This window comes from Lactuca serriola, chromosome 1, assembly GCF_051521515.1.
Source record: "Lactuca serriola cultivar US96UC23 chromosome 1, Lser_US96UC23_V15, whole genome shotgun sequence".
In the NCBI taxonomy this organism is placed as follows: domain Eukaryota; kingdom Viridiplantae; phylum Streptophyta; class Magnoliopsida; order Asterales; family Asteraceae; genus Lactuca; species Lactuca serriola.
The window spans coordinates 73,847,957-73,873,793 of record NC_136408.1 but is presented as its reverse complement, the minus strand read 5'-3'; the positions used below and the strand labels follow the sequence as shown (position 1 = coordinate 73,873,793).

The 25,837-nt window shown below is 37.5% G+C and overlaps 2 protein-coding genes across 3 annotated transcripts; both read right to left on the bottom strand.

The window, feature by feature from the left end:
* Nucleotides 1-1,378: 1,378 nt before the first annotated feature.
* Nucleotides 1,379-7,223, bottom strand: LOC145092291 (uncharacterized). Of its 2 annotated transcripts, none has more exons than XM_079030222.1 (9): nucleotides 7,114-7,223; nucleotides 6,755-6,987; nucleotides 5,709-6,068; nucleotides 5,371-5,630; nucleotides 4,749-4,890; nucleotides 4,077-4,448; nucleotides 3,836-3,967; nucleotides 3,638-3,766; nucleotides 1,379-3,446 (listed from the first exon to the last, which is right to left on the bottom strand). In XM_079030222.1, exons 2-9 carry the CDS (start codon nucleotides 6,902-6,904, stop codon nucleotides 1,650-1,652), a joined length of 3,342 nt encoding a protein of 1,113 aa, XP_078886348.1. In that variant the 5' UTR covers nucleotides 6,905-6,987; nucleotides 7,114-7,223; the 3' UTR covers nucleotides 1,379-1,649. The 2 variants fall into 2 exon arrangements, with proteins under 2 accessions (XP_078886348.1, XP_078886355.1); XM_079030229.1 differs by having other exon boundaries at nucleotides 4,749-4,881.
* A 7,206-nt stretch (nucleotides 7,224-14,429) lies between these two features.
* LOC145057180 (uncharacterized) lies at nucleotides 14,430-16,321 on the bottom strand. Its single transcript, XM_079004965.1, has 5 exons — nucleotides 16,209-16,321; nucleotides 15,335-15,501; nucleotides 15,228-15,237; nucleotides 15,054-15,138; nucleotides 14,430-14,864 (listed from the first exon to the last, which is right to left on the bottom strand). The coding sequence occupies exons 1-5, from the start codon at nucleotides 16,319-16,321 to the stop codon at nucleotides 14,430-14,432; spliced, it is 810 nt and encodes a 269-aa protein (XP_078861091.1).
* Nucleotides 16,322-25,837: the final 9,516 nt, after the last annotated feature.

Here is a 25,837-nt window from a genome sequence, read left to right as displayed (position 1 = left end):
ATATGTGCCCAACTTTACCATTCTCATAAACATTAAAAAAATATATAATCACAAGTATAAATTCGGTAAGCCGCACATTTGATTTAAAATAAACCACATTTCTACATATTATAATTCATGATATTGCAGTAAAAAAACTTACTAATGAAACATGAATTGACACGTTTATTTTGAGAGGGTGATGAAATCTAATTGCAAACAGCGTGCTAGCATCGAAGTACACGCTAACATTCATGGGCGGCTCAATCATTTTAGGGGCTCTAAGCAAGCCAAAAATTTGGGGCCCTTTGGCATTTACTATACTCAGAAATCAAAAACAGATGAGATGAATATGTCACAGAAAATAGGATCGGTAGAAGAATGCAATGTCGTTTCAGTTTCATGAATGTAGCGATCGTTGATTTATTCTTCCGCTTCATTTATTTTGTGGTTACCGGATTTGATTTTTAATGGACTAAACTTTTGGATTTTGAAAAATATGGGCCCTTTACAATTTGGGGCCCTAAGCCCTAGCTTAAAAAACCTCTACATAAAGTCGGCCCTGCTAGCACTACCACAATAGTCGGCATCACCACTCTTCTACCATCTCTCCCAAATACCCACCACTACCATATTGAATTGTGTCGAAGAATGTGTACACAAGATATGAAATTGGTCATTGCTACTTAAAGAAATTTAATTCCTTTTATTTTATTTTGTTGTTATATGTTTATATATCGGTAGCCGGATCCCAATAAGAGGAGATCAACATATTCGGCATGATCATAATCAGAGATAGAGATAGAGATATAGGTTGTATGTTGTACGTCACAGCTAACTGAAAAACTAGTTTATTTTTTGAGCTTTTTTAAAATTGTCATGTTTTGCATGTCGTTTAAAAAGCTACTTTGAGTAGCTTTTTTAAAAAAAAAAAATCAAATATAACCTTATGTAATTATAAAAAAAACATATTCTTCTAAATGTCTTTCAACTAGTTTATGGGCTAGTTTTCACTTAACTTGATTTTGGTTAATTAGCTTATAAGTTAACGGCTTGCTTTTTAGATTTTTAACTAGTCTCTCAAACATAGTCATAATAGGGGAGGTAGTCTAAAAGTTTCCTAAAAAATATCTGAAGGATAAAAATGTTAGAATTCGCAACAAGGGATCGGGTCGTTGTGGATAAATCTGATTCGGATCCCAATGTTGGATCACCACAGTGACAAAGATCTTAACTAAAATAACATCCATAGACGTTTATATTCTCACTTCAGCTATTGAACTAAATCTTTTAAGTATGCTCTTCTTCTGATCTGTTGTACAATAGTATGTCATCAAAGAAACCCAACACCAACTGGTAAAGAAAATAATCTTGATTATCTGATATTTAGTTTGTAGAAAACCCGAAGAAGATGATGATTTGTCTATAATTGCTTGCTATAGAAAAACAATACAAAAGCCATCAAACTGTGACACTTATCAAACTATCTCTACACCATAACAAGATAACAAGTAAGAAAAAAAAACCAATCAAAACAAAAAGAAAAAAAGAAAAGCTGAATTTGTTTCACAAGATTATTGCATGCCAAATATAAAAATGGATCTCAGGTGGTAGTAATAGTAGTAGTAATAACCTCTCACCAAAATCTTCTCAAAACTTTAAAGTATTTTTCAGAAGAAGGAAAACTTTATCCCGTTGCTTGCTGCAAATAAGTTATATTCTTCCACTTCCTTCTCTCCCGAACAAACATTCACATTCACATCAATCTCTTCTCTTGCTCCAAACCCATTCGAAACATCCACAGGCCCACCAAAATGAAATAGTGAAAACCCCGTATTACCCTTCTCCGCTCTCTCCAAATTCCCATTTTGCCCTCCGGCACCCGGTGAGATTCCTTTGTGTGTCTTCTCGGAGTTCTCATTTTGCATAACCGGCACGACCTTGGTGTTGTGGTCTTTGATTCCGTTGGTCGGTGGAATCGGTTGGTAGATTGGAATCTGACCCGGGTTAAGTAATGGTGGAGTTAACGGTTGGATTCCGCCATACGGAAGGAATCGTGAATTCCCATTCAAATTATACCCAAAAGGCCTAGTGAACAGATAGTGGTTTGGATGTGGTAATGGCATGGCTGTGGTCCAAGGAACCGGGGTTTGATGGTAATACCCCATGGAAGGAGCTTGAAACACCGGAAAGTGTAGGCTTGGAGCTTGTAAAGGCGGCGGAATCACATTCCCATGTTGGTGAGAGGTTGTAACATCGTTTCTCTTTCCGGTTTCACAACTTTCCGATGCTTTTGATGGTAATTCCTCCGAGATTATGGTTTCTTTGATTACTTCGGATTGATGGCTCGCGTATTCCGAATCCGATGTCGATGAGGATTCCGGATTCTGGGGGTTTGAGGAAAACGAAGTGTTTCCGTCTCCTTCGCTTAGACACGACGAACAGCTATCGGAATTGGAATTGCTGATTCCGCACGTCGACAGATCCGTCGCCCCACTTACCGAATCAGCCTCGTTCTCCACTATTTCTTTGGCTTCAGCTTCGGTTTTTGATTCCTTGGGATCGTTATCCTCAACGTTAGTTTTTAATTCCTTGGAATCATCTGATGAAGAATTAATAACCTTGACGGATTCGCTTACGGAAACAGTAACATCATCGGAATCAGGATTGCTTCTGGGCTCCCATACTTTCTTTGTATATGGTGAACCATTGATTCCGTTGGCGATTTTACTTTTAGGTCTTCCGTATTCCATTTGATTATTGTACTTGTTTCCACGGAAATACGGTTTCGAGACATCGGAATCAGATTCCGGCTTTCCGACTTTGGGTCTATAATCATTGTGTTGGTAACAATTACAAATCCGATTATGACAACAATTGAATCTCTCGTTGTACCTCGATCCATTCACCCTTCTTACGGGCTTATTTACTCCACCATTGAAATTATCACTGTGAAACCGTTGACCGGGTTTGACCATGGGCCCGCTTTCAAACCGCCTTCTCTCGGACCACTTTGACGATTGATCAATTTGGTAATCTTTCCATGGTTTCAATCTCCTTCGCGGTTGTTTGGAATCACTCCCACACATTCCATTCCCTTCTTTCCCATAGCTGAATTCGGAATTGGAATTGGAATTTTCATTGTCGTCATAATCTAATATTTGCTCCTCGGGTGTATAATCTTCGGATGCGGGCATTGCCAACTGAGTATCTTCTTCTTGTTCATGTTCATGTTCTTCACTGACATCATCGTTGACACTTGTCAATTCCTTATTCTCATCAGAAGCAGGAGTTTGACCAGGTTGACTTTGACTTTGACTTTGACAACATTTTTTCTCTTTTTCTTTTTCTTTACTTCTGAGTCTCTCTTTCCTACGAAGTTTTTTTTCTTTTTCTTTCACTCTTCTTCGCTCCCTTCGTTCTTCCTCATCACGCTTTTCCTTCTCTTCTTCTTCAAGGAGTTTAAACTGAGAAAAAATAGAGTTTAAAAAACAGGGCAAGTTGCAGGAAATAGCAACCTACTTTACTCTTTTTAACAATATATGCATTATAGATTAAAAAAAAAGTATATTGTTACATTGGAAGCGAAAGTAAAGTACATTGGTTAAATAATAATCAAATGTTATTTATTATTATTTATTATTATATATTATATTACCTGTTTTTCCAAAGTAATGATGTCCTTGCATGCCACCATGACACGTTCTTCCAACAATTTAAGTGCAAGTGATACAAACATGCTATGTGCATTTTGACGTGCAGTCCCTTCTCTAAAAGCCTTTTCAACCTATAAAAAAATAATACAAAAGATTAAATCATATTAAAAAGATATAAGAAAATATAATTTTGATTTTACCTGTTCTTTAAAAATAACTGTTGCAGCATCTAAGAGAAACTCTCGAGCAAGTTCTGGACTCTTCGCATGTTTTTGGGGACGTGAGCATTCACCATCTAGCTCATTTCCATCCTTGTCCATGGAATCATCATCCTGAAATTTTATAAAAAAAAAAAAAAAATTATGTAAGCAAAAAAGAGTAGCTCAAATGCAAGATATAACAATGTGCTTTCAATTATTTGTGTAAGTTGCTATTAAAAACCTCTTCTTCCTCAGCTTCTTCTGCATGTTCAAAGAACCTTCTAATGCTTTCTCCTCTTGTGATTGTAACAAAGCCATCACCAACAACAAGTCTTCCATGGACACAATGTTGACCCTTCAAAGCATGGGCTTTGACCGAAACTTCATTGCATCGTCCATCTGTTCTCCATGCTCTTAGAGTGATATAGCATGCATTTAAACCAGTTAAATCCAAACCATTCACTTTCACCCTTGAATTTGAGCCAACATTTTCAAACTCTAAAATGTCCGATTTGCCCTCGCCAGTCCCAACCGCCCATTCGTAGTGCTCGTATATTCCTGTAGAGTCTGCATAGTTTTGACGCCAATCGGCTTGGATTGTGTCAAGAGTTACCTGCAAGAAGAATTTACATTGTCTCATTGAGTTAAAAGTTTTATTCCTCACCTACTTTGTCAGCAGGAGAAAATAAGTTGTACTGTGTTTGGTATGCATTAGACCGGAACTCAGACGAATGTCAATAAGACAAATATTGACATGACAAAACAGGTTGTACTGCTTTTATGTCGATGGGACAAAAACTGTTGCACCAAAAAAGGTGGGACAGAGATTTGCTCTAATTTTTCATTAGTGCAAAAGACAAGAATGCCCTCCTATCTTAATAATTGAAAATAGCCCTAGAAAGTTGTGACACACCTCATATTGGAAGCTTGTATCAGCCACACAAAACCAGCTTGTGCAACGAGCTTCTCTTCTCATGCGTTTAAGTTCTTTTAACTCCTTAAACTCACGGATTACATTCTTTCGGCAATCTCTACAAAATCTCTTGCTGTCAAACCTGTGAAATGTTGAGTCAATTGTTTGAGGGGATGCTAGAGTTTATCAACATCTCACAAATTCTTAGGTGATTGTATATTAGAACATCTTATTCTCCATTTAAATGATACCTACCTACTTTAGATGTTCTAAGAAATTGCACACTTCATTTGTATCTCGATGGGATACAAATAGTTAATAACTAAACCAATACATGAATAATGATTCCTATAGAAGTATGTGGGATGTTTTCACACTACCTTATCATGAGTTTCCAGAATTTTAATGAAGAGTGTCTTATATTCTAAACAATATGCTATTAAAGAAACAATGCTTCATGGTCAACAACAGGGCAAAGGAGTCTTATAGTAAAACAAATGAAGATAACTATTGGTGTTTTCAATATGGAAAGAACCCCATATCATTCTAATATATGTATTCAATAATGGGCACTTCAAATAACCACACAGATGAAAACAGACAGTTTATAACAAAGACTTACCTATACATTAGTCGTTCCATAAAATCTTCTTCCTTCATTCTTAAAAGAGAATAGCGTGTCTCTTCTCCAAGTGCAGACCAAAAGTCAACCAAAGTGTCAACAGAAAGTCTTGCAGTATGCAAAGCACAGGTTTCCCGGGTCCCATGACCTCTGCCATACCCCACCATCCCTTGACTAATCCACCCACGACCTCCACCACCACACGCGTCAGGATAAAGTAATTCCCGCTCCCTCTCTCTTGCTCTTGCACTATCAAACACCTGATTTGAGCGCAATGTGAGATTACAAAAATACCCCTCAAAGAAAAAGAAGTAGAAAGGATAATGAATGATAGATACATTTTGAAGACCCTTTAAGTATTTTGAATAAATATAGCAGTCCAAGAGGGTGAGTGTTCCATCTCTAGTAGTGGTTAAACCTCCCCATGGGTGGACAGATGGATCTTGAACATCATCATTACGCCCAGTTGTCAAGCAGACATCATCACCAGTTTGACATTTTGAGGTTCCAAGTTTATTCTGATTAATTGTTCCCTCTTGCTGCAATGACTTTCCATACATGATGATCTGCAAAAAACCTTCTAGAAGTAACCCATTGCATCTGGAACAGTACATGTTCTTCCGAGCTTGTTCAAAAAGAGTTTGCTTGTCTATCCTCAAGAGGTCCTGCCTAGCTTGCAGTGATAGTTCACTCCAGAACTACAATGAATACAGAAAACCAATAATTAACAAACATTGTTCAATATGTATCTCATTCATAAGCAAGCTCTTTAGTCTTTCCTATATAACTAGTTTGAAACCAACAATAAGAACTCGATGGTTTTCAATATTGCATTACCAACTTCAATTAACACATAAAGGCATAAATCATAAATCCTTGTTTCTAGCATTAGGTAAGCAATTAATCATCCAGTAGTACACCAGTCACATAATGAGCCTTAGGTAGATATATGCAGCATTGATATTGGGAGATTAAGGAAGTCATCTAGAGGAACTCAGCTCAAATGTGTTAGTGTAAGCTACATAAGTGGTGTATTGTAGTTCTGAAATGTAACAGGGCTTCAAGAACAAGCATTTTAGTTTTGCCAGCATAGTTTAATTTTCTATTGCTCTTCCTTACTTTCACACTTGTAAGCCTTACAGTATGTGCTTCTGTTTATTGAAGCAACTTTCATAAACAATCAAAATTAAGCCTAAACAACGTCTAATTAATCCTGAGAAAACCTACTCACAAGTAGCGATCTAAATAAGCCACAAAACTGGAATATCGTTAAGATCTATGAATAACCTCAATCTGCTTCTACAGAGATTTCAAACAAACAATTAAAACGAAGGAAAAAACAAAAATTACATCTGAGAATTGAAAACTAAATCTAATTAAGTACCTTCTGAAGCTGATTGTAGCTAACATCATCCCGATGCTTAGACCAAAAGCCAGTGGACGAAACTGATCCATATGACGTTGTCGTATCGCCGCCACTGAATTGACAATCATGCGCTAATTCCGGCATCCTTTTTCTCAATCTCTCATACATTTCTTCATCGATATTTCCATTTACCAAATCCAGTCGACGATGAAGAACGCTATTTCCAACCGAATTCTTACACTATCAACAATCTGATCCAGGAAAAAGCGAAAAAGGGAAACAAAACAAAAGAACAAAAATCCGGTTTAGATCATTACCGATGATTATTTGAGTTGCTATAATTATATATTGAATCTGAAATTGCGAATTACGTATACCTGATGAATTGATTCGTAGAAAGGATCTCTGAGAATTTAGAGAGCGATAGAGACGAAGAACGTGAGGGTTTTCGATGAGATTTGGTTGTGTGTGTCTATTTATATTGTTGTATGTTGAGAGATGGAGGCTTCAGCATTTGTCACGGTTAAAAGAAGGGGATACTGTTACATTACCATCTTCGTTTTCATTTTTTACTATTATTTTCTTTTAACCTATTGTCCTTAGTCGACTTTATTTTAGAAAAATATGCTTATTTTTTGTATTATAATTGTATAATCAAGTAAGAAATATGGTTGCCAAAAGTGAATTTCAATTATAAATAAGCATAATTTTGATTATACATTGCTATTGATGGTGTTGGTTTTTGTCTTTAATACATGTTTGATTTAATCTAAACTCCAATGAATATGAAACGTGTAGGATACATGGAACGGATGTGTATGTAGTTTTAGAAAGAAAAAAAAAAAGTTATCGGTTGTAATTATATTTTATCGTGAGTTTGGATGTAATAGGCATGTTGCTTGTTTGATTTTTTATCCGAAAAACTTGACATAATTATTATAAGTTGATATTGTGGTTAAATATTGGTGAAAATAGGCAATGTGCACGATCGGTGCGGTTACTAAACATTGAAGGGGATTTGATCATGTTCCGTAGTCATTTTGTATACGAAAGATAATCTAACAATAGGTATACACAACCTAAACAGACGTATCCATTTTGATGTATGCAGCTTGAGTAGTGAGTTGCGTCGCATTTCAAGTCTCTTTGGGGACACGAGCGACTTGCTACGTGGCGTGTATGTACGTAGCATGTTGTATACGTGGTCTAACAGCTTTTAATTGTTTATTTCCAAACCAAACTTCATTTATTGTGGTTTTCACTTTAAGGATACGGTTTTAAGAGCATTCGAGGAAATGGTTAGCGACATTAAAGGGGTCATTCATTAAGATTCCAAATTTCATAATTAGTGAGTCTTGAATTTGTAGATTTAGCTTATTTTCTCATCAATAACAAATTAGGATTTATAGTTAGGGTTTTGGGATTCTATCGGGTTTACCAAATGATACGGTAATGGTAAATTTTAGTATACATGTATTTGGATTCATGGGATACTATTTTTGAGTATATGATGAAATTAGGTTTTTTAAATAAAAAAAATGTAAATCGCACCATCGTAGTGGCTCACATCAACCCTGCTTCAAGACTGACGTAGGAGGTCATTCGTAGAATACTAATAATATTATGGGTGTGCGAGGATTTGAACCATTAACCTCCTATGTGGAGCATCACTCCTCAACCACTAGGCTCTCATCATGGGGCTAGGTTTTTAAATACAAACATGATAAGGAGATATATGGACAACTTTGGTTTTTTTTAACTATTTAATGATCCTAATAGTGTGCATTAATGTTATATGTGTGGATTTATTGATGAAAATCACTTGTGGTTAATTTTAGTTATTGGGGTGAGGGGAATCTTTGGTAACACCCATATAATCACGATAAGTTAACTAATGGAAAGTCATGTAATGTTTATACGTTTTTAAATTATATACATAATGTGATGACTATGAGTGTATATGTAAATGACTATTTTACAATAATTTAAACATTGTTCACAAGACAGATGAATTCCACAAGAATTACATAATATGTTATAACTTTGAAAGTATGTTGTTATTATGAGTATATTGGCCTCCTTTTACGATGGAACTGTAAAGTATATTCTCCATTAGCACATCATATGGAGTTAAAGGTGGTAAACATGGAATATGGGACCTTAACCCCACTATTATTCAATTATTAATTTGATAAATAAGGTTAACATGTTTTAGGCAGTTACTTGAATATATATAACGTCCGTGTTTCTCGCTAGGCATAGTTATGAATTTGTATTTATGATGTTCAACGATTGGAATTTTTTGAGAATAAATGAAAGTGAATTATTCAAATATATATATATATATATATATATATATATATATATATATATATATATATATATATATATGTGTGTGTGTGTGTGTGTGTGTGTGTTGTGAAATTTTATAGATATTATGTGTATATAATCATTGTGTAGAAACTTACGTCAAAACTTAAGAAATAAGGGTAAAATAGATATTAAAAATAAAATATTATTTAGGATAAAAAAAACTTAAACAAAAATCGTGGTGATCGAAAAAGCGAAAGCGTGCATATAAACGCTTAAATTTGACTCTATGTGAGAAAGTTGTGATTTTTCGAAGTATCGATATGACACAGTACACCAGTGTGCGGCACAGAAACCGAAATTAAAAATCGGTCAATTGTCAAGCAAAACAATCTAAACAAGAATCGAAGATATCGTGAATAGGAATTTGCCGATATAAAGACAGATGAGAACGGATGTTTTATGGAAGAGTTATGATTTTTATACGGATTTTAACAGTCTAAGCCTATAAGTATATAACTTTAAAAATAAAGTGAGGATTATCCGAAAGAGTCTAAACAAAAGTTGTAGTACTCATCGATATCTATGTGTGGATATAAGCAATGTCGAAAACAAAACTCATATGAGAAAGATATGAATTTTTGAAAATGTTAAAAATGTGTTCGCACCAACAACATGCGTGGCGCGCACAGAGGGCAGAGTAATGCGGCCCACCTGGTTTGTGACACATGGTGGCATTCTAATGGACCACATCAACGTCCCCGACAAAGTACATGGGGCGCACCAACCTCTTGAAACGATAAGGTGTTAGGCAAGGCGTTGCCCTAACCTCATATCGCACACTCTTGTCAAGTGAGTGCAATATACGAGATCTTCTTATGGAAGAGTCTCATAAAACCATGTATTCTATACACCCAGACAGCACCAAGATGTATTTGGATTTGAAGCTCTATTACTAGTGGCCAACTATGAAGGTCGACGTGGCAACTTTCGTGGTGAATGTGTAACTTGTTCAAAAGTAAAAGCACAACATCAGAAGTCGTATGGGGACTTGGAATCTCTACCGACACCTGTGGGTAAGTGGGAAGACATTACCATGGACTTCATAACCAAGTTTCCAATGACGAAAAAAGGCCAACATGATATGGGTGATAGTAGACCAATTAACGAAGAGTGCGCATTTCCTAGCCACACGAGAAAACCAGTCAATGGAAAAGTTAGCAGAAACCTATGTAAAGAATATTGCCAAGATCCATGGTGAAACCTTATCGATCGTGTCAGGCAGAGACAATCGATTCTCTTCCAAATTTTAGAAGAGTATGCATGAAGAAATGGGTACAAAATTGTTTTTAAGTACTACCTACCATCCATAAACAGTCAGACAGAGTGAAAGAACTATCCAAACATGGGAGGATATGTTGTGGGCATGTGCTTTAGAATTCACTGGTAGTTGGGATGATCACCTCCCCATATCAAAAGTTGCCTACAACAATAGTTATCACTCAAGCATCAAGATGCCTCCTTACAAAGTATGGTATGGAAAGAAGTGACGTACACCATTTTGTTGATTAGATATAGGAGAGAAACACTTTACGGGTCCTGAGATAGTTCAACAGACTGCTGATAAAGTAAAAATCAACCGAGATAGAATGCTAGTTGCACAAAGTCGTCAAAAGAGCTATGTAGATATGAAATGGCGTGGTAACGTTTGAGGTCGGTGATCAAATGTTACTTAACGTCTCTCCATGGAATGGACTTATCAGATTCGGAAAACGTGGAAAGTTAAGTCCTCATTTTATTGGACCATTCAAAGTACTCTAGAAGATAGGGAACCGGGCTTACTATGATATCCTCAAATTCACAGTCAATTTAAAATTTTTATTTATGCTTATTTTAAAATCAGAGTATCTTTTTTTAAAGAATAATATTGAGGAATTTGTTTCCAGAAAACATGATAACGATGTTATTAAAACATTCCCGAAGAAATGTATTTTATTTATATTAAAACATTGGGATGTCATCGTCAATACAAAAACATAAGCATAAACAGACTTACATTCATTTACACGAATGATTTACATCTCCTTTAATCTCTCAGAGTAATGTATCTTCGCATTGATACATGTGATACAAATAAACTGAGTAGGTCAAGTTTGGAAACCTTGTGAGTACATAGGGTTTTCAACCTACAATAATGTAATTATTATGTTTAATCATCAAACAATTAACCCAACTTCCCATCCCCATTATCTTCTTTATTCTTAAGGATCTACCCTAAAAATCATTTATCCTTCATTCATTCATTCCTAAGGATTGTCCTAAGGTATAGGCACGAAGTCCATCGCTTCTAGGGTTTATCTAACAGGCACTAAGTCCATAGTTCCTGATGTTATCTATTAGGCACTAAATCCATAGCTGCTAACGTTCAATTGTAAGGCACTAAGTCCATAGCTGTCAACATATATGTGTAAGGCACTAAGTCCACAGCTGCCAGTGTTCATCTATAGGGAACTAAAGCCATAGCTGCCAAGTTATTTTAGAGTACATCTGGTGAACACGTCATTCACAAACACCTACAAGTTGCGAGCCTGCTAGCATTGTCTAGAATAGTCTGTGTTCGTCATCTATACTCTGCTAGATGACTGGATCATTGATAAAGTCAAGGTTTCTCATCATATTTCACCTCTCATCATCTATATCACCTTTCATCACTCATCATTCATATACTCATCTTTACCCAATATATTTATAGGTATAAAAATACATATACAGTTTAAATCACGTAAAACATGTATAAATCTTTCAACTAGCATAAATATAAGGAACACAGATAATAAGAACATATAGCATGTATTAATATTAAATACTGCATATCTATGTGTAAGATGAAAGTAATTATGCACTCACATGTTAAAGTGACGACTCGTAGTTCGGGCAACGCTTCACTTCTAACAATCATCTTTTCCTTTGACGGAACCTAGTATTATTATTACTAGATTTTAGACTAATATTTATTGCGACTAACTATTAATCTAAATTTATCATTAACTCAAGGTCTACGTCATGAACTATCAAATAAGGAACAACCAGGTAGGATCGTATTGGAGGTAGGGTCCGTTTGGTATACGAAGTATACTGTTTGGAAATCTCACTTTAAATACCTCACTAAATCACAACCTAAACATCATTCCCGTAAGTAGATCAATCAGTATAATGACTTTGAATCACTGATAAATATTGTTTATAGGTTCATAATAACGATAATGAACTTAAACATAAGTTATACTTGAAGTAGGGTAAGCATAACTCACTTACAAGGGGGTTTAGGGAGGAACGGGGCTCTACGCGAGTAGAACTCCTGAGCCGAAAGCACTTCTTCTCAGGGCCTTCTAGCACTCCGAGACTCGCTACTAACACCTAGGAAGTGCTTGGGAAAAGCCTTGAGGGTTTTGGGAGGTTTGGGAGAGAGTTTAATAGAAAGGTGTGAGAAATGAAGTGATTTGCGCCTCCATTAATAGGTTGTGAATTGGTGCAATATGGAGTGTTTTTGGGCTGAACACGGAGTGTTAAAGTGTCAGGTGTCGCGATCGTGTGCAAAGCCGTGAGGAAGAAGGTGTGGCTGAGATGGTGCCACATGTCACCTTCGGAACTTAATAAAAAAGTTAAATATCTTCTAAAATTTGTGACTTTCACATACGAGCTTCATTTTTTGACGTTCTTTATATCCACATGTAGGTAGCGATGTGATTTACAACTCTCGCTTAGACTATGTCGGCTAATTTTGATTTAATTTTTAAAGTTATATTTTAACATGATTAGATAGTTAAAGTCCGTTAAAAATTCATAACTTTATCATCTGACGTCCGTTTTCGGCTATCTTTATATCGTTGAGCTCCCATTAACGAGATCTTCAATTCTCGTTTAGATTGTGTCGGCTAAAAACTGATCGATCTAAAATTCGATATCCGGGTTGTGTATTACTAAGTTAAATCTTAGAAAAATCATAATTTCCTCAAACAAAGTCAGATTGAGACGTTCTTTTTATATACGTTCTACAATGTCAGATTTCTGAGTTGTGTACAGCTATGCTAAATCTCGGTTTAATGTATACTACGAATTTCATTTAGATCGCTAAGGCTAAAAAGTAGTTTATCAAAAATTCACTTTTTACGATACGCGGTGTCGTGTCGGTTTTGTCGCAAAGCTTTGACGGTTCATAACTTCTTCGTTATAAGTCGGATTTCAGCGTTCTTTATATATACGAAATCCTTGTGACATATACTATAACTTTGGTTAAGAGTATTTATTCTAAATAATTTTCTATCAAAAAGTCATTTTAACGCTTATTATCTTTAAATTAATTAGCCCGAATCTGCAGACGTTACACTTACAAGGTTGAATTGTCACTTGAAATGGAAGGTAGTCATAACACCTTTCACGTATGTTATTTGAGAAAGTGCTTAGGAGAGGAACCTAATATGATTCCACTTTCAGAATTGAGAATTGATAAAGATATAAGGTTGATTGAAGAGCTTGAAGAAATCATTGACCGCATGACGAAGAAAATTACGACATATGATGACTGACTTAGTGCTAATGCAATGGGAACATTCAGCAGCGCCAAACCTCACCTAGGACACAGAAAACGACATGAAAAGTCACTATCCACATCTGTTTGATGATGTATCTTTCCGGGACGGAATCGCCCAAAGGAGGAAATAATTATAACGCCTACATTTCTCGCTAGGCATAGTTATGAATATGTATTTACGACGTTCGACTATTGGAATCTTTTCAGAATAAATGAAAGTGAATTATTCAAATATATATGTGTCATGTGAAATTTTATTGATATTATGTGTATATAATCCTTGTGTAGAAACTTACGTCAAAAATTAATAAGTAAGGATAAAATAGATATAAAAATAAAAAATTATTTAGGATAAATAATTTAAACAAAAATCGTAGTGATCAAAAAATCGAAAGTGAGCATATAAAGAACACATAAATCTGACTTCATGTGAGGAAGTTATTATTTTTATACGGACTTTAACAGTCTAAGCCTATAAAAATATAACTTTAAAAATAAAGTGAGAATTATCCAACGAAATCTAAACAAAAGTTGTCGTACTCATCAATAGTTATGCATGGATATACAGAGCGTCGAAAACGAAGCTCGTATGAGAAAAGACATGAAGTGAAATATGTTAAAAATTTGTGTGCACCGACAGCACGCGCGTCGCGCACTGGCAGGGCCGGTCCATTGATTTTCAATGCCCGGGACAAGATTCTATGCCTTTATTTAATTAAAAAATAGCAAAAATGAAATAAATTTTGTAGTCAAACCAAAACAAGGTTATTAAAACAAAAGCATACATAAAATTCATCTAAATCGATGCATCCTTGCATTTTTTGAAGCAGAAACATCTATTATTTTATCATAATCAAGACTTCGTAGGAATTGACTTTCAATACTCAAAATTGCTAATCCATTTAATCTTTTTTGAGTCATGATACTTCGAAGATATGATTTCAAAAAACTTCTTTCCGCGGAAGCAACCGTGACCGATACCGTCAACAAAATCCTATATGTCACCAATACATTGGGAAACATGTCCATTTCCTTTGCAAACTCCATAATTTGAATAGCTGTCCAATGAAGTTCACATTTGTATGCTTCATCCGGCAACATTTCCTGCAAAACTTGTAATTCAATAAATAAATCTTTTCCATTAATATCAAGGTCCTCACCATTTGTCAAACTAGTTTCAAGTTTCTTACAACATTTTTTTAATTCATCATCAAATAAAGATTTTAACTTTAAACCACCAAACAAAAAATTCCAAAAATAGATTCAAAATGTTGTGTTTGCTCAAATCTACTTCTCAATTCAGTTAGAGTCATATACTATAACAATAAAATAATCAGTTCTAAAATTTTCTTGAGATGATTATTGTTCTCTTTCGGTATTTGAAACTTCATCAAATTGTTTTTTTCTACTATAAACATGTTTGATAGGAAATTTTGGTTCGACTCCAATATTTTCTGCTATTTCTTTAGCCTCATTAATAGCAGAGTCAAACTCATTTTCCCTATATTTTTCAAAATAATTAACTAATCACTCTAAGTTTTTTATTGCAACATCAAAAATCATATATTTGGATTGTAATTTTCTACTTACCAAATTAATTCTAAATAAAATTTCATGTCATATCACTAAACTTAAAATAAATTCAAAAATAGAAAATTCATCATTTACTAGTGATTCCGCATCTCTACAAACCTTACCATCATCACTCACTTGAGCTAATTTTGTTAACGCTTCTTTTATTTGAAAAGGTTGAGTTTTTATTGCTTTAACACTTTCAATGTGACTTTCCCAATGAGTAGTAGACAATGATTTTAGGGTTAATTCATCAATATAATCAACTAAAACACTCCATCTATGTGTGGAGCTAGAAAAAAACATTATATATCGTTTGACATGTACCAAAATAAAAGTTTTAGCTTTATGACAAGAATTTGTCATATCACACAAAACTAAGTTTAAACTATGACATCCACAAGGCATATAAAAAGCTCTTGAGTTTATATCAAGCAATGTTTTTTGTACACCTTTATGTTTGCCTTTCAAATTTGCTCCATTATCATATCCTTGTCCTCGGATACAATTAATATTCAAGTCAAGAGATTTTAAAGCATTTTGTAAAACATTAAAAAGTCTTAAACCAGATGTATCTTCTACAATTAAAAACTCTAAAAAAAACTCTTCAACTGATATTGGAACACTTGCAACATTAACACATCTAATAATCAAAGTCATTTGTTCTTTATGACTTGCATCCGGAGTGCAATGTAGAATTATCGAAAAACATTTTGAATTTTTTATTTTTCTAAGGTGCTGTTTGGTTCGGAGAATGTTGCTGAAGGAATCTGAATTGGAATTGGAAAAGGAATCTGTCAGGAATTTGAATCCAATTCCATATGCTGTTTGGTTGGCAGGAAATGGAATTGAAATTAATTCCATAATCTGTTTGGCTCGAAAGAAATGGAATTGGAATTCATGTAAAATGACATAATTACCTTTTTTTTCCCTATTTTGCTTAATTTTACCTTGTTTTCTAACTTATTTGTAAAAATACATAATGAAAATTATAAAAACAGTAAAATTTCAGCGGTGGTGGCAGTGGCGGTGGTGGCGGCGACAATGGTGGGTGGCAGTGATGGTGGCTGCGACGATGGTGGTGACGGTGGCTCCGACGTTGGTGGTGACATTGATTATGGTGGCGAAAGTGGTGATGATGGTGACAATGTCAGCTGGTGGTGACATCGATGGCAGTGATGGTGTTGGTGGTGGCAGTGGCGGCTGGTGGCGGTGGTGGTAGCGGCGACGGTGGCAGCGTTGGTGGTGGTGGTGGTGGGGCGGCGGTGGTGGGTGATGGCATTGGTAGTGGTGGTGGGTAATGGTAGTGGTGGTGGTGACGACAATAGTGGCCGTGGTGGCGAGTGGTAGTGGTGGTGGTGGTCGGAGGCGGCGGCGACGGTGGTAACGACGATGATGGTAATGGTGGTGGCATTGCAGGCAGTAGTTGTGGGTGGCGGCGGCGGTGATGGTGGGTGGTGGTGGCGGCGACGGTGGTGGTGAGTGATGGTCATGGCAGTGGTAGTGGTGGTTGGTGGCAGTAGCGGTGGTGGTGGAAACGATGGCGGTGGTAGTGGTTTTAGCAACATCGGTGGTGGTGGTAGTGGTCGGTGGGCAGCAACGGTGGTGGTGGTGGTGGTGGCGGTGGTAGCAGCGGTGGTGGTGGTGGTCAGTGATAGTTGTCACAACTAGCATTCTAGCTAGGAAATTCTGTACTCTTGTAAACATTATCTACGGTAAACTCGTAACCCTAATTCATGTTATGCTTGAAGTTCAATCTATGGAAACACATTCAAACCTAGATTCATCAAGTAAAGTTGAAAAACCCTAGAAATCCCGGTTTAAGTCCTATATGGACTACGATTTCCTTATTGGGCCTAATGGGCCAATAAGCTGCCAATTTGACTATTTTAGGCTTAGAACTCTTAAATGGGCTCTCATTGGACCCACTCTCATGAGACTTAACCTTTTTGGGCCTTATAAGCCTAAAATGGACTAGTTTATCTTTAATGGGCCTTATTGGGCCATAACAAATCCAATTAGCTTTAATGACTCAAATCCATTCTCTTATACAAAGTGTAACATCCCAAAAATACAGGCCAAAAATTTCTTTTTTTAATACGTCATTATAAAACCAACAATGTAATAAAACATTTGTAATATCATGTCATGACAAAACCAAAATAGAAATAATCAAAAATGTTATCATAAAACAATATCAGAGTGTAATCCCAAAGATCTCATGTGCGGAAAACCATAGTGTGATGCGCTGCGATCAAGCCGGCTCCTTTCCTTTAAACGTGAAGTACCTGAAACCAAAACTGAAAACCGTAAGCACGAAGCTTAGTGAGTTCCCCCATCATACCACATACCACACAATCACATAACATACATACTGCCAGGCATTTCTGGGGTGCCCGACCTACCCGGTACGGCCTTTCTGGGGTGCCGACCTACCCATGCGGCCATTTTGGGGTGTCATCCTACCCGTGTCAAGCCATTCTGGGGTGCTGACTACCCTTCGGTCCTAACAACCGAACCTCGGGGACTATTTCACCCCCTACTACTACTACTATCACATATCATAGCATAACATATTATCAGACATATCTGGGGTGTCTGAACTACCCTTCGGTCCTAACAACCGAACTCTACAACTATCACATATAACATATCATGCTAGCATATAACATATCAGGTAGTAGCAAACCTAGATGATATCATAGAGACAATCATCTATCATACGTCTCCTACTGGTGGGCCGGCATTGTGGCCTTAGACCCACCGCTACTGGAAGGTAACTCACCTCACGCTGCTAAAGTCCCGCAGACACAATCCCACACTGCTGAAGTCCCGCAGACTCGACCCCAGCTGTTGGCTGACAGATTCCCGAACTGTCAACACCAAAATAACACCCAATTAATAATTGGGTCTCAATACATAACCATAAGTATATTCTTTGGGTAATTACTACATTACCCCTAACTTGGCTTATTCAAGCCTAAGGCCCAAACCATAGGCCCAAAGTCAATTAGAAATCAAAGCCCAACACATGGCCCAATTTCCCAAATTGGGCCTAGGCCTATACATGGTCTCATTCTAAGGACCAACATCATATACTCATTAAGGCCCAAACTAAGGCCCATCTATGGCCCAATTTTCTAAATTGGGCCCAATCCCCTTATATGGGCCTTACCCTAGGCCCATTAAATTGCTCTAGACCATTTGCTTGATCCTGGATAGCCCATTTGATATCCCAATCATTAAGGCCCAACAATAAACCCAAGTGAAATTAGGGTTTCACATAAAATGATGATTAGGGTTAAGTTTCCTACTTAACCCATTAAACACTTAATCCATTAACTCCCATATTTCTTAGATTAGTCTTTGCCAATGATTATTATTTAATATCTCCAGTTATTAAATAATTCCCGTGTGTCCCAATTAATTTCCCCCAATTAGGGTTTCATGGCATTAGGGTTTTCCAAACCCTAATTAGGGTTTCCAACCCAATACTAGTACATTAATTAATTTGTTGGGCTTTTAGATCAATTAGGGCTTTATTGGGCCTATTAAGCCTACTAGAATATCATTAAACCCATTAGGGTTTTATTAGGGTCCATTAAGGTTTTATTAAGCCCATTAAGTCTTATTGGGCCCATTAGGGCTTCCTTGGGCCCATTAGGGTTTCAAACCCTCCAAACGAATCAACACAATCGAGACAAGGCACACCGCCACCCGACACGACGGCCAGTGGCGGCGGGAGGCGGCAGGCACCACCTCACGCAGCCACCACCTCACGGTGGTTGCAGTGGCGGTCTTCCTCACTTTCCGGCCTAGCATCTCCCTTACAACGTCCGACCACTGCATACATACAACCCCACGAACACCAAACACAGCTAGCACACCCGAACACACACCCAAAACGCGCACACAGCCACCCTCCTCACGGTGGCCGGTGGCAGCAAACGAAGTGACAAGGCAGCAGCCACCATGGCTGGCGGCCATGGTGGTTCTTCGCGGTTACCAGCCAACATTTATCACAGCGAAATTGATAGTTGGCACTAATTGTTACCAACCTGAAGTTACTTAGCAATCCGTATCCACAACCTAAACAAAAAAATAGTACCCTTTAGATTTTCAGAAATTAATCTAACATATTATTTAAGAAAATCAAAAACATATAACTTTTTCAACATCATAATTTACATATCAAAATTTAATTTCTGATTATATATAACAAATTATTTAGAATTCAGAAAACCATATCATTATTCAAAAAAAATACATCAATTTTTTAATATAAGAATTTTGAAATCATCATTTACATATCAGACTTTCAAAAATCAGAATTAAAAAAACTAATCACTTTAGCAAACTATATACATGCAGTCATTCAGAATCAGAAAAATCAAAATAAGAATTCACATATCAGATTTCAGATTATATAAAACAATCAAAGTTATTTTGATCATAAATAAGAGCAGTTACAAAAAATAGAAGAAAAAAATTACCTAGAAAATTAATGAAGCTTAGTGTAGTTCAGGATCAACAAGACTGCAACCTTGATCAGAATTTCACTTCTCCAGGCAGTAAGCTATATAAGAAAGCTGAAATTTCATAAATTTTAACAAGTAATCTTACAGGATTAGGACTTTAGGAGGATGAATTCAATCAGTCACAACATCGCACCTTTGAATCTTCACTTTAACACAACAGATTTATAGCAATAGATAAACTATTATAGATTTAGAGTAGTAGAGGTTGATTTAGAAAGAAAGAACATAGGAGAAGCTATCGAGAGAGAGGGTGAGAGAATACCGAAGGCTGAAGCGGACGAGAGAGGCCAAGAGCGATGAGCGATCGATAGAGCCATAGATGAGATGATTTTAAATTCTAATCGAGTAGTCAAAAGTCCATATCCATTCTCCAGAAAGGACGCCTCGTGTTCTTCATCTTTAGTTATTAGGCGTGTGTTTTAGATCGAAGACGAAGAGTCACCATGCGTCCATGCGAAATTGATAGTTGGCACTAATTAGGCCTCCATCGGCTGCTGCCCCTTACGTCTTCACATGGGTTTTATTGGACTAACCAAATAGATGTGGCCCAATATACAATAATACCTATAATAGGCTTTAAAAATTGATTTCCCACTAGAACTTGATGCCCTGTGTGACATCTCCAAAATCTCGGCCAGAAAAGATCGATTTTCATTTATGCTTTTAAATATTTTCAGAGTAAATCCTTTTGATTTGAAAGAGTTGCGGAATTTGTTCCCAAAAACAAAACATGATAAAACATTGTTTACCGAAGCATTTCATAAAAGAAATGTATTTTCATTATAATCAAAACTCGGGGTGTCATGTTTCGATACAGACCAATAAGCATAAACGAATACATTACAAGTCATATAACAAATATAAACATATGCAGACTTGTAAACAAAACAACTTGATGGTTCATCCATCTCATGCCCTTCCGCCACTACCTGTAATACAATTTAAAACTGAGTGGGTCAGGCTTGGGAGCCTGGTGAGCATATAGGGTTTTCAACCCACAATAAATATCATATTTAATTTTCACCAACCAACAATAACCCAATTACCCATTCCCGTTATTCTCACTTTAATGTCCCTAAAACAACCAACATAAGGGACCTAGTCTAAGAATATTTCATCGGGGCGACAACACATGCTTCGGGGGTACCTCAGCAATATAAGTCAAATAAGGCAACCATGAGGGGGATGGAATACAGCGAATGAACACCCAAGTTCATTAACACCTACAGGTGGCGAACCTGCTAATGTTTCCACAAGACTGTCTAGAATAGCCAGTGGTCGTCATCTAAACTCCGCTAGATGACTCAATCAAACAACAACGAGGCCTCTCATATGTTTATTACACACCAACTGTCTACCCATGTTCTACCCAACATATTAGTAGATAAAAATATACATTTGTATACATAGTTTAAAGAAAACCTGTATAGCATGCTTTAATCAACACATATATCACATAACAGATGAGGCACACACACACATAACACATATCTCATAAAGAAATAAGCAGATCTATAAGATAGAAGAGAGTGAATACACATTCACACATAACACAACCAAATATATACACATAGCACGTATTTTTATATAAAATACTTCGTATTATTGTATTAGAAGAAAATAACTACACACTCACTTGATCAGAAGATGATCGGACAGCACTACGGCTTATAGGAGTAGTATTCCTCAGCAGATCTGGAAGATCTTCACAAAAATCGACTTTTCGCGGGCAGAGCTTCGACTCGGAAACCGTACTTCTCGGGATCTTCGGGATCTCGGGACTTGCCTCAGGGCTAGAGTATGATACCGGGGCTTCGGGGGTAAAAAAAGTGCAGAGCTTCAGCGCAAAGACGAGAAGAAATGAGCAAATAAACCCTGAACCCTCGCATCCTATTTATAGTGAAAATATCTGATGTACTCGCCGAGTAGGGGACACCTACTCGCCGAGTAGGGGACACCTACTCGCCGAGTTGGTCCATGTGGCGGCTTTCTGGTGGTGCCACGTGTCAATTTCTGGGTGGTGCCACGTCACCCCTATCGCGTGTTAGCCTTCGAACTTAGAAAAATCATAACTTTTGCATACGAGCTCCGTTTTTGACGTTCTTTATATCCACGCGTAGGTAAAATCAAGATCTACAACTTTCGTTTAGAATCCGTCGGCTAAATCTTGACCGATCTCAAATTTAACAGTAGGAGGTGTTTAGACTGTTAAACGACCGCGAAGAATTCGTAACTCCTTCATACGAACTCCGTTTTCGTCCATATTTTTACCGTTGAGTTCCTATTAATGAGACCTTCAACTCTCATTTAGGTCGCGTAAGCCAAAAAAATGCTCGAACTAAAATTCGAGTTTCGGGCCGTGCACTGCTAAGCCGAATCTTAGAAAAATCATAACTTCCTCATACGAAGTCAGATTTGGGCGTTCTTTTTATTGACGCTCTTATCTTAACATATTATATAACTTTTGTTTATATTGATAAGGCTAAATCTCGCTCTATCGTAAATTCACTATTTACGCTTCCCGGTGCCGTGCCGGTTTTGCCGTAAAACTTCGACAGGTCATAACTTCTTCGTTATAACTCGGATTTCGGCATTCCTTATATCTCCGGAATCCTTGTTTCGACCACTACAACTTTATCCAATGATATCAAATTTATTTTAAACTTAAATTTCAACGCTTATTTTTATTCTTAATTAATCAAACCACATAATTAAGCAATTAAGCACAAAACACATAATACTCAAATAATACATTATTATTATTTCAAATTGGGTTACAAAGGTTAACCTAGACTATTACATTGCTAAAAGTGGCAAGCCCGAAAACACAGGCGTTACACCCTGGGCCGTGGCCCAACTCACCCTGGGCTTGGGCCGACACTGCGCAGTTGAGGGGGGGGGACGCGGCCCACCCGGTTTTTGACATGTGGCAGCATTCTAGTAGACCAAGAAAACATCAGGAAGGCTTGTTATAAGAAAGCTCTTCATGAATTGAGAGATGCTCTTCCTCCTGTCATCTATAACTATGTTCATGGATGCACAACTACTAAGGAAATATGAGATACTTTGAAAGAGAAGTATCAAGGCAATGAAAGAACAAAGAAAAGTTTTGTGACAAAATGTTTATCTGAACTTTCTGATTTCAAGCAGAAAGAAAACGAAAACATTGAAGCTTACTATGACAGGATGAATGATCTGATCTTCAGGTGCAATCGATATGGGGTAAATCGTACATCTCTAGAGTTCAATCTTACTTTCGTGTATGGACTCAAAAAGGAATGGTGAAACATATGCTTGATGATCAAGACAAAGGAGAATTTTGATACACTTTTGTTATCAAATTTGTACAATGTTCTTAAAATGCATGAATCAGAGGTAATGGAGATTGTTGAGGAGATAAATTTGAACTATGGTGGTCCAATGGTGTTGGTGTTGAAAGCAAATGTGAAGGAAGATGAGTCTGAGGTTGAAGTGAAAGAAGATGAGGAAGGATTTATGATAAATTTTGATGATGAAGCATTTGCATATTACTCTAATAATAGAGTGAAGAAGTTTTTCAAGAAACCAATCAGTGGAAGTTTCAAGAAAAAAAATTGAGAAGAAACAAGTGTCGAATGTTGGTGGGAATCAGAATGTGATGTCAAAAGCTGAGAAGAAAGAAGATGAGAAAAAGACTGAAGTGAAACTAAAAGGAGATTTTGGATACAACTGCAATTACTGTAATGGACACAATCAGTTGGCTAAGGATTGCATGTTGAGAAAGATGGAAGAGAAGAAAGAGAAGGTGAAATATGAGGCTTATTATGCGAAAAGACTGGAAGAAGTTTGTGCTCAAACGAAGAATCTTTCGCTAATGGCAAGAGGAGGTGATGAGATTGATGGTATTTATCAGATATGGTCATTTGGATCTGACGATGAAGAAATGCATCATCCTACTCATGGTGTGTTATTTGCAAAGTATAAAGAAGGTGAATTGTAGCACCTGGTTCCCGGTACGTAAATCTTATTTGAGTATTTTCCATTTTAGCCTTGGACTCGACGAGTCATAGGCCCGAATCGTCGAGTAGAGACGGGACCCCGAGACGCGTTTAAGTTGGTGACTCGGCGAGTCCATATTCCGGACTCGACAAGTCGTCGCTGTTGGATGAAACCCTAAGTTTCAGGGGTTTGCACCCTATTTAAACTCTCTTTCCGCCCCAATCTCGCCCCCATTCACCATCAGAGCTCTATATCTCTCTCTAGCCTCGTTTCCTTGGGAGTTTGAAGTATTTTTGGGGTGTTCTTGAAGTTTTTGAGGAGAAAGAAGAGTGAATCAAGAAGAGGAGAAGGAGGCCAAGCATCTCTGTGTCATTTCAACATTTCCCCTGAGGTATAACTCGTTTCCCCTCTGTTTGTAAGCTTATTGTCCCTTATAGCTCCATTAAAAGTCCTCTATGAACCATTTCCAAGCTTGTGTATGTTTGAGGGTTTGTAATAAGGTGATTGACCTTTAGATCTAGGCATGGTTGAGCTCCAGGAGCTCAGATCTATTGTCTTTTTGGAACCACATTGCATGAAAGCCCTAGATCTACCCCTTTTGGTGCATTTTGGACCTTAAAACCCTCAAGGTTGTCTATTTACACGTAAAGTTGGAAACTTTACGTGATAACCAGGCCCTAGGAGCCCAGATCTATGTATGGCATGAGCTGGATTCAAGCATAATCGACCATATAGTAATTGCATGGTAACGACTCGGCGAGTCGTTCATCTGACTCGGCGAGTCGGTTCGCAAGTCTTCGAGTTTGTCCCCTTTTCGTAGTGTCGAGTGTGCAGTGAGTCACGGGGTGTGACTCTGTGAGTCGGAAGTTGAACTCATCTATGGAGGAACTCGGCGAGTCAAATCCCTGACTCGGCGAGTTCAAGGCAATCTCCTTAGATCAAGAACGGACTCGGCGGGCTGTTCATACAACTCGGCGAGTCGCAGCATAAGTGTTCATCGGATGAAGATGAAATCGACGAGTTGTTTATACAACTCGGCGAGTAGGATGAGGATTTGAATATCAGTTTAGAAAGAGAACTCGTCGAGTCATCGCCTAACTCGACGAGTAGAAACGGGATTTAGGACAATCGTTTGGGTAGGGACTCGGCGAGTTGGAGAGCCAACTCGGCGAGTCGGGTCAACTGAAAGTTGACTCTGACTTTGACTTAGGGCATGATCAGGGGTAAAATGGTCATTTTACCCAAAGGGCAGTTAGCAGTGTTTGATTGAGTATGATGTGGGAATTTTAGCCGGAGGATTTCCAGAGCAGCAGCAGCAGCAGTAGACAGTCAGTTCCCGATCAGATCAGCAGCTACTTCGAGGTGAGTTACCTTCCAGCAACGGTGGGTCTACGGCCACAATGTCGGCCCACCAGTAGGAGTCGTATGTTAGATGATGGTCTTTGTGATATCATCTAGGTTTGCTACTACCTGATATGTTATGTGCTAGCATGATATGTTATATGAGATAGAAGTAGAGATCGGTTGATAGGACCGAAGGGTAGTTCAGACACCCCATAAATGTCTGACAATACGTGATGATATGTTGCGTGCTGGCTTGTTACGTTATATGCGATAGAGGTAGTAGGAGGGGACTAGTCCCCGAGGATCGGTTGTTAGGACCGATGGGTAGTCAGCACCCCAGAATGGCTTGACACGGGTAGTCAGCACCCCAGAATGGCTTGACACGGGTAGGACGGCACCCCAGAATGGCCGCACGAGTAGTCGGCACCCCAGAATGGCTGTACCGGGTAGTCAGGCACCCCAGAATAGCCTGGCAGTATGTATGTTATGTGTTTGTATGGTATGTGGTACGATGGGGGAACTCACTAAGCTTTGTGCTTACAGTTTACAATTTTGATTTCAGGTACCTCTTCTTCAAAGGGGAAGGAGCTGGCGCGGTAGTGGCACATCATGCACACACGCTGGTTTCCGCATTTACGAGATTCTCTGGGATTTATACTTTGATATTTTGATTGGTTGTATGATTTGGCTTTTAGACATGGTTTACGTTGTGTTATGGTTTGATCAAAAAATGTTTTTAATTATTAATGTTTTCTAAAGTAGTGTTTT

Coding starts and splice junctions, on each gene's coding strand:
- LOC145057180 (XM_079004965.1), bottom strand. CDS start 16,321: ATGTCACCACCAACGTCGGAGCCACCGTCACCACCATCGTCGCAGCCA. Junction 15,502..16,208: donor ACCACCGCTGAAATTTTACT/GTTTTTATAATT, acceptor GTTTTTTTCTAG/CTCCACACATAGATGGAGTG. Junction 14,865..15,053: donor CAAAATTTCCTATCAAACAT/GTTTATAGTAGA, acceptor GGTGGTTTAAAG/TTAAAATCTTTATTTGATGA.
- LOC145092291 (XM_079030222.1), bottom strand. CDS start 6,904: ATGTATGAGAGATTGAGAAAAAGGATGCCGGAATTAGCGCATGATTGT. Junction 5,631..5,708: donor ACTTAAAGGGTCTTCAAAAT/GTATCTATCATT, acceptor CGCTCAAATCAG/GTGTTTGATAGTGCAAGAGC. Junction 4,891..5,370: donor ATGGAACGACTAATGTATAG/GTAAGTCTTTGT, acceptor AACATTTCACAG/GTTTGACAGCAAGAGATTTT.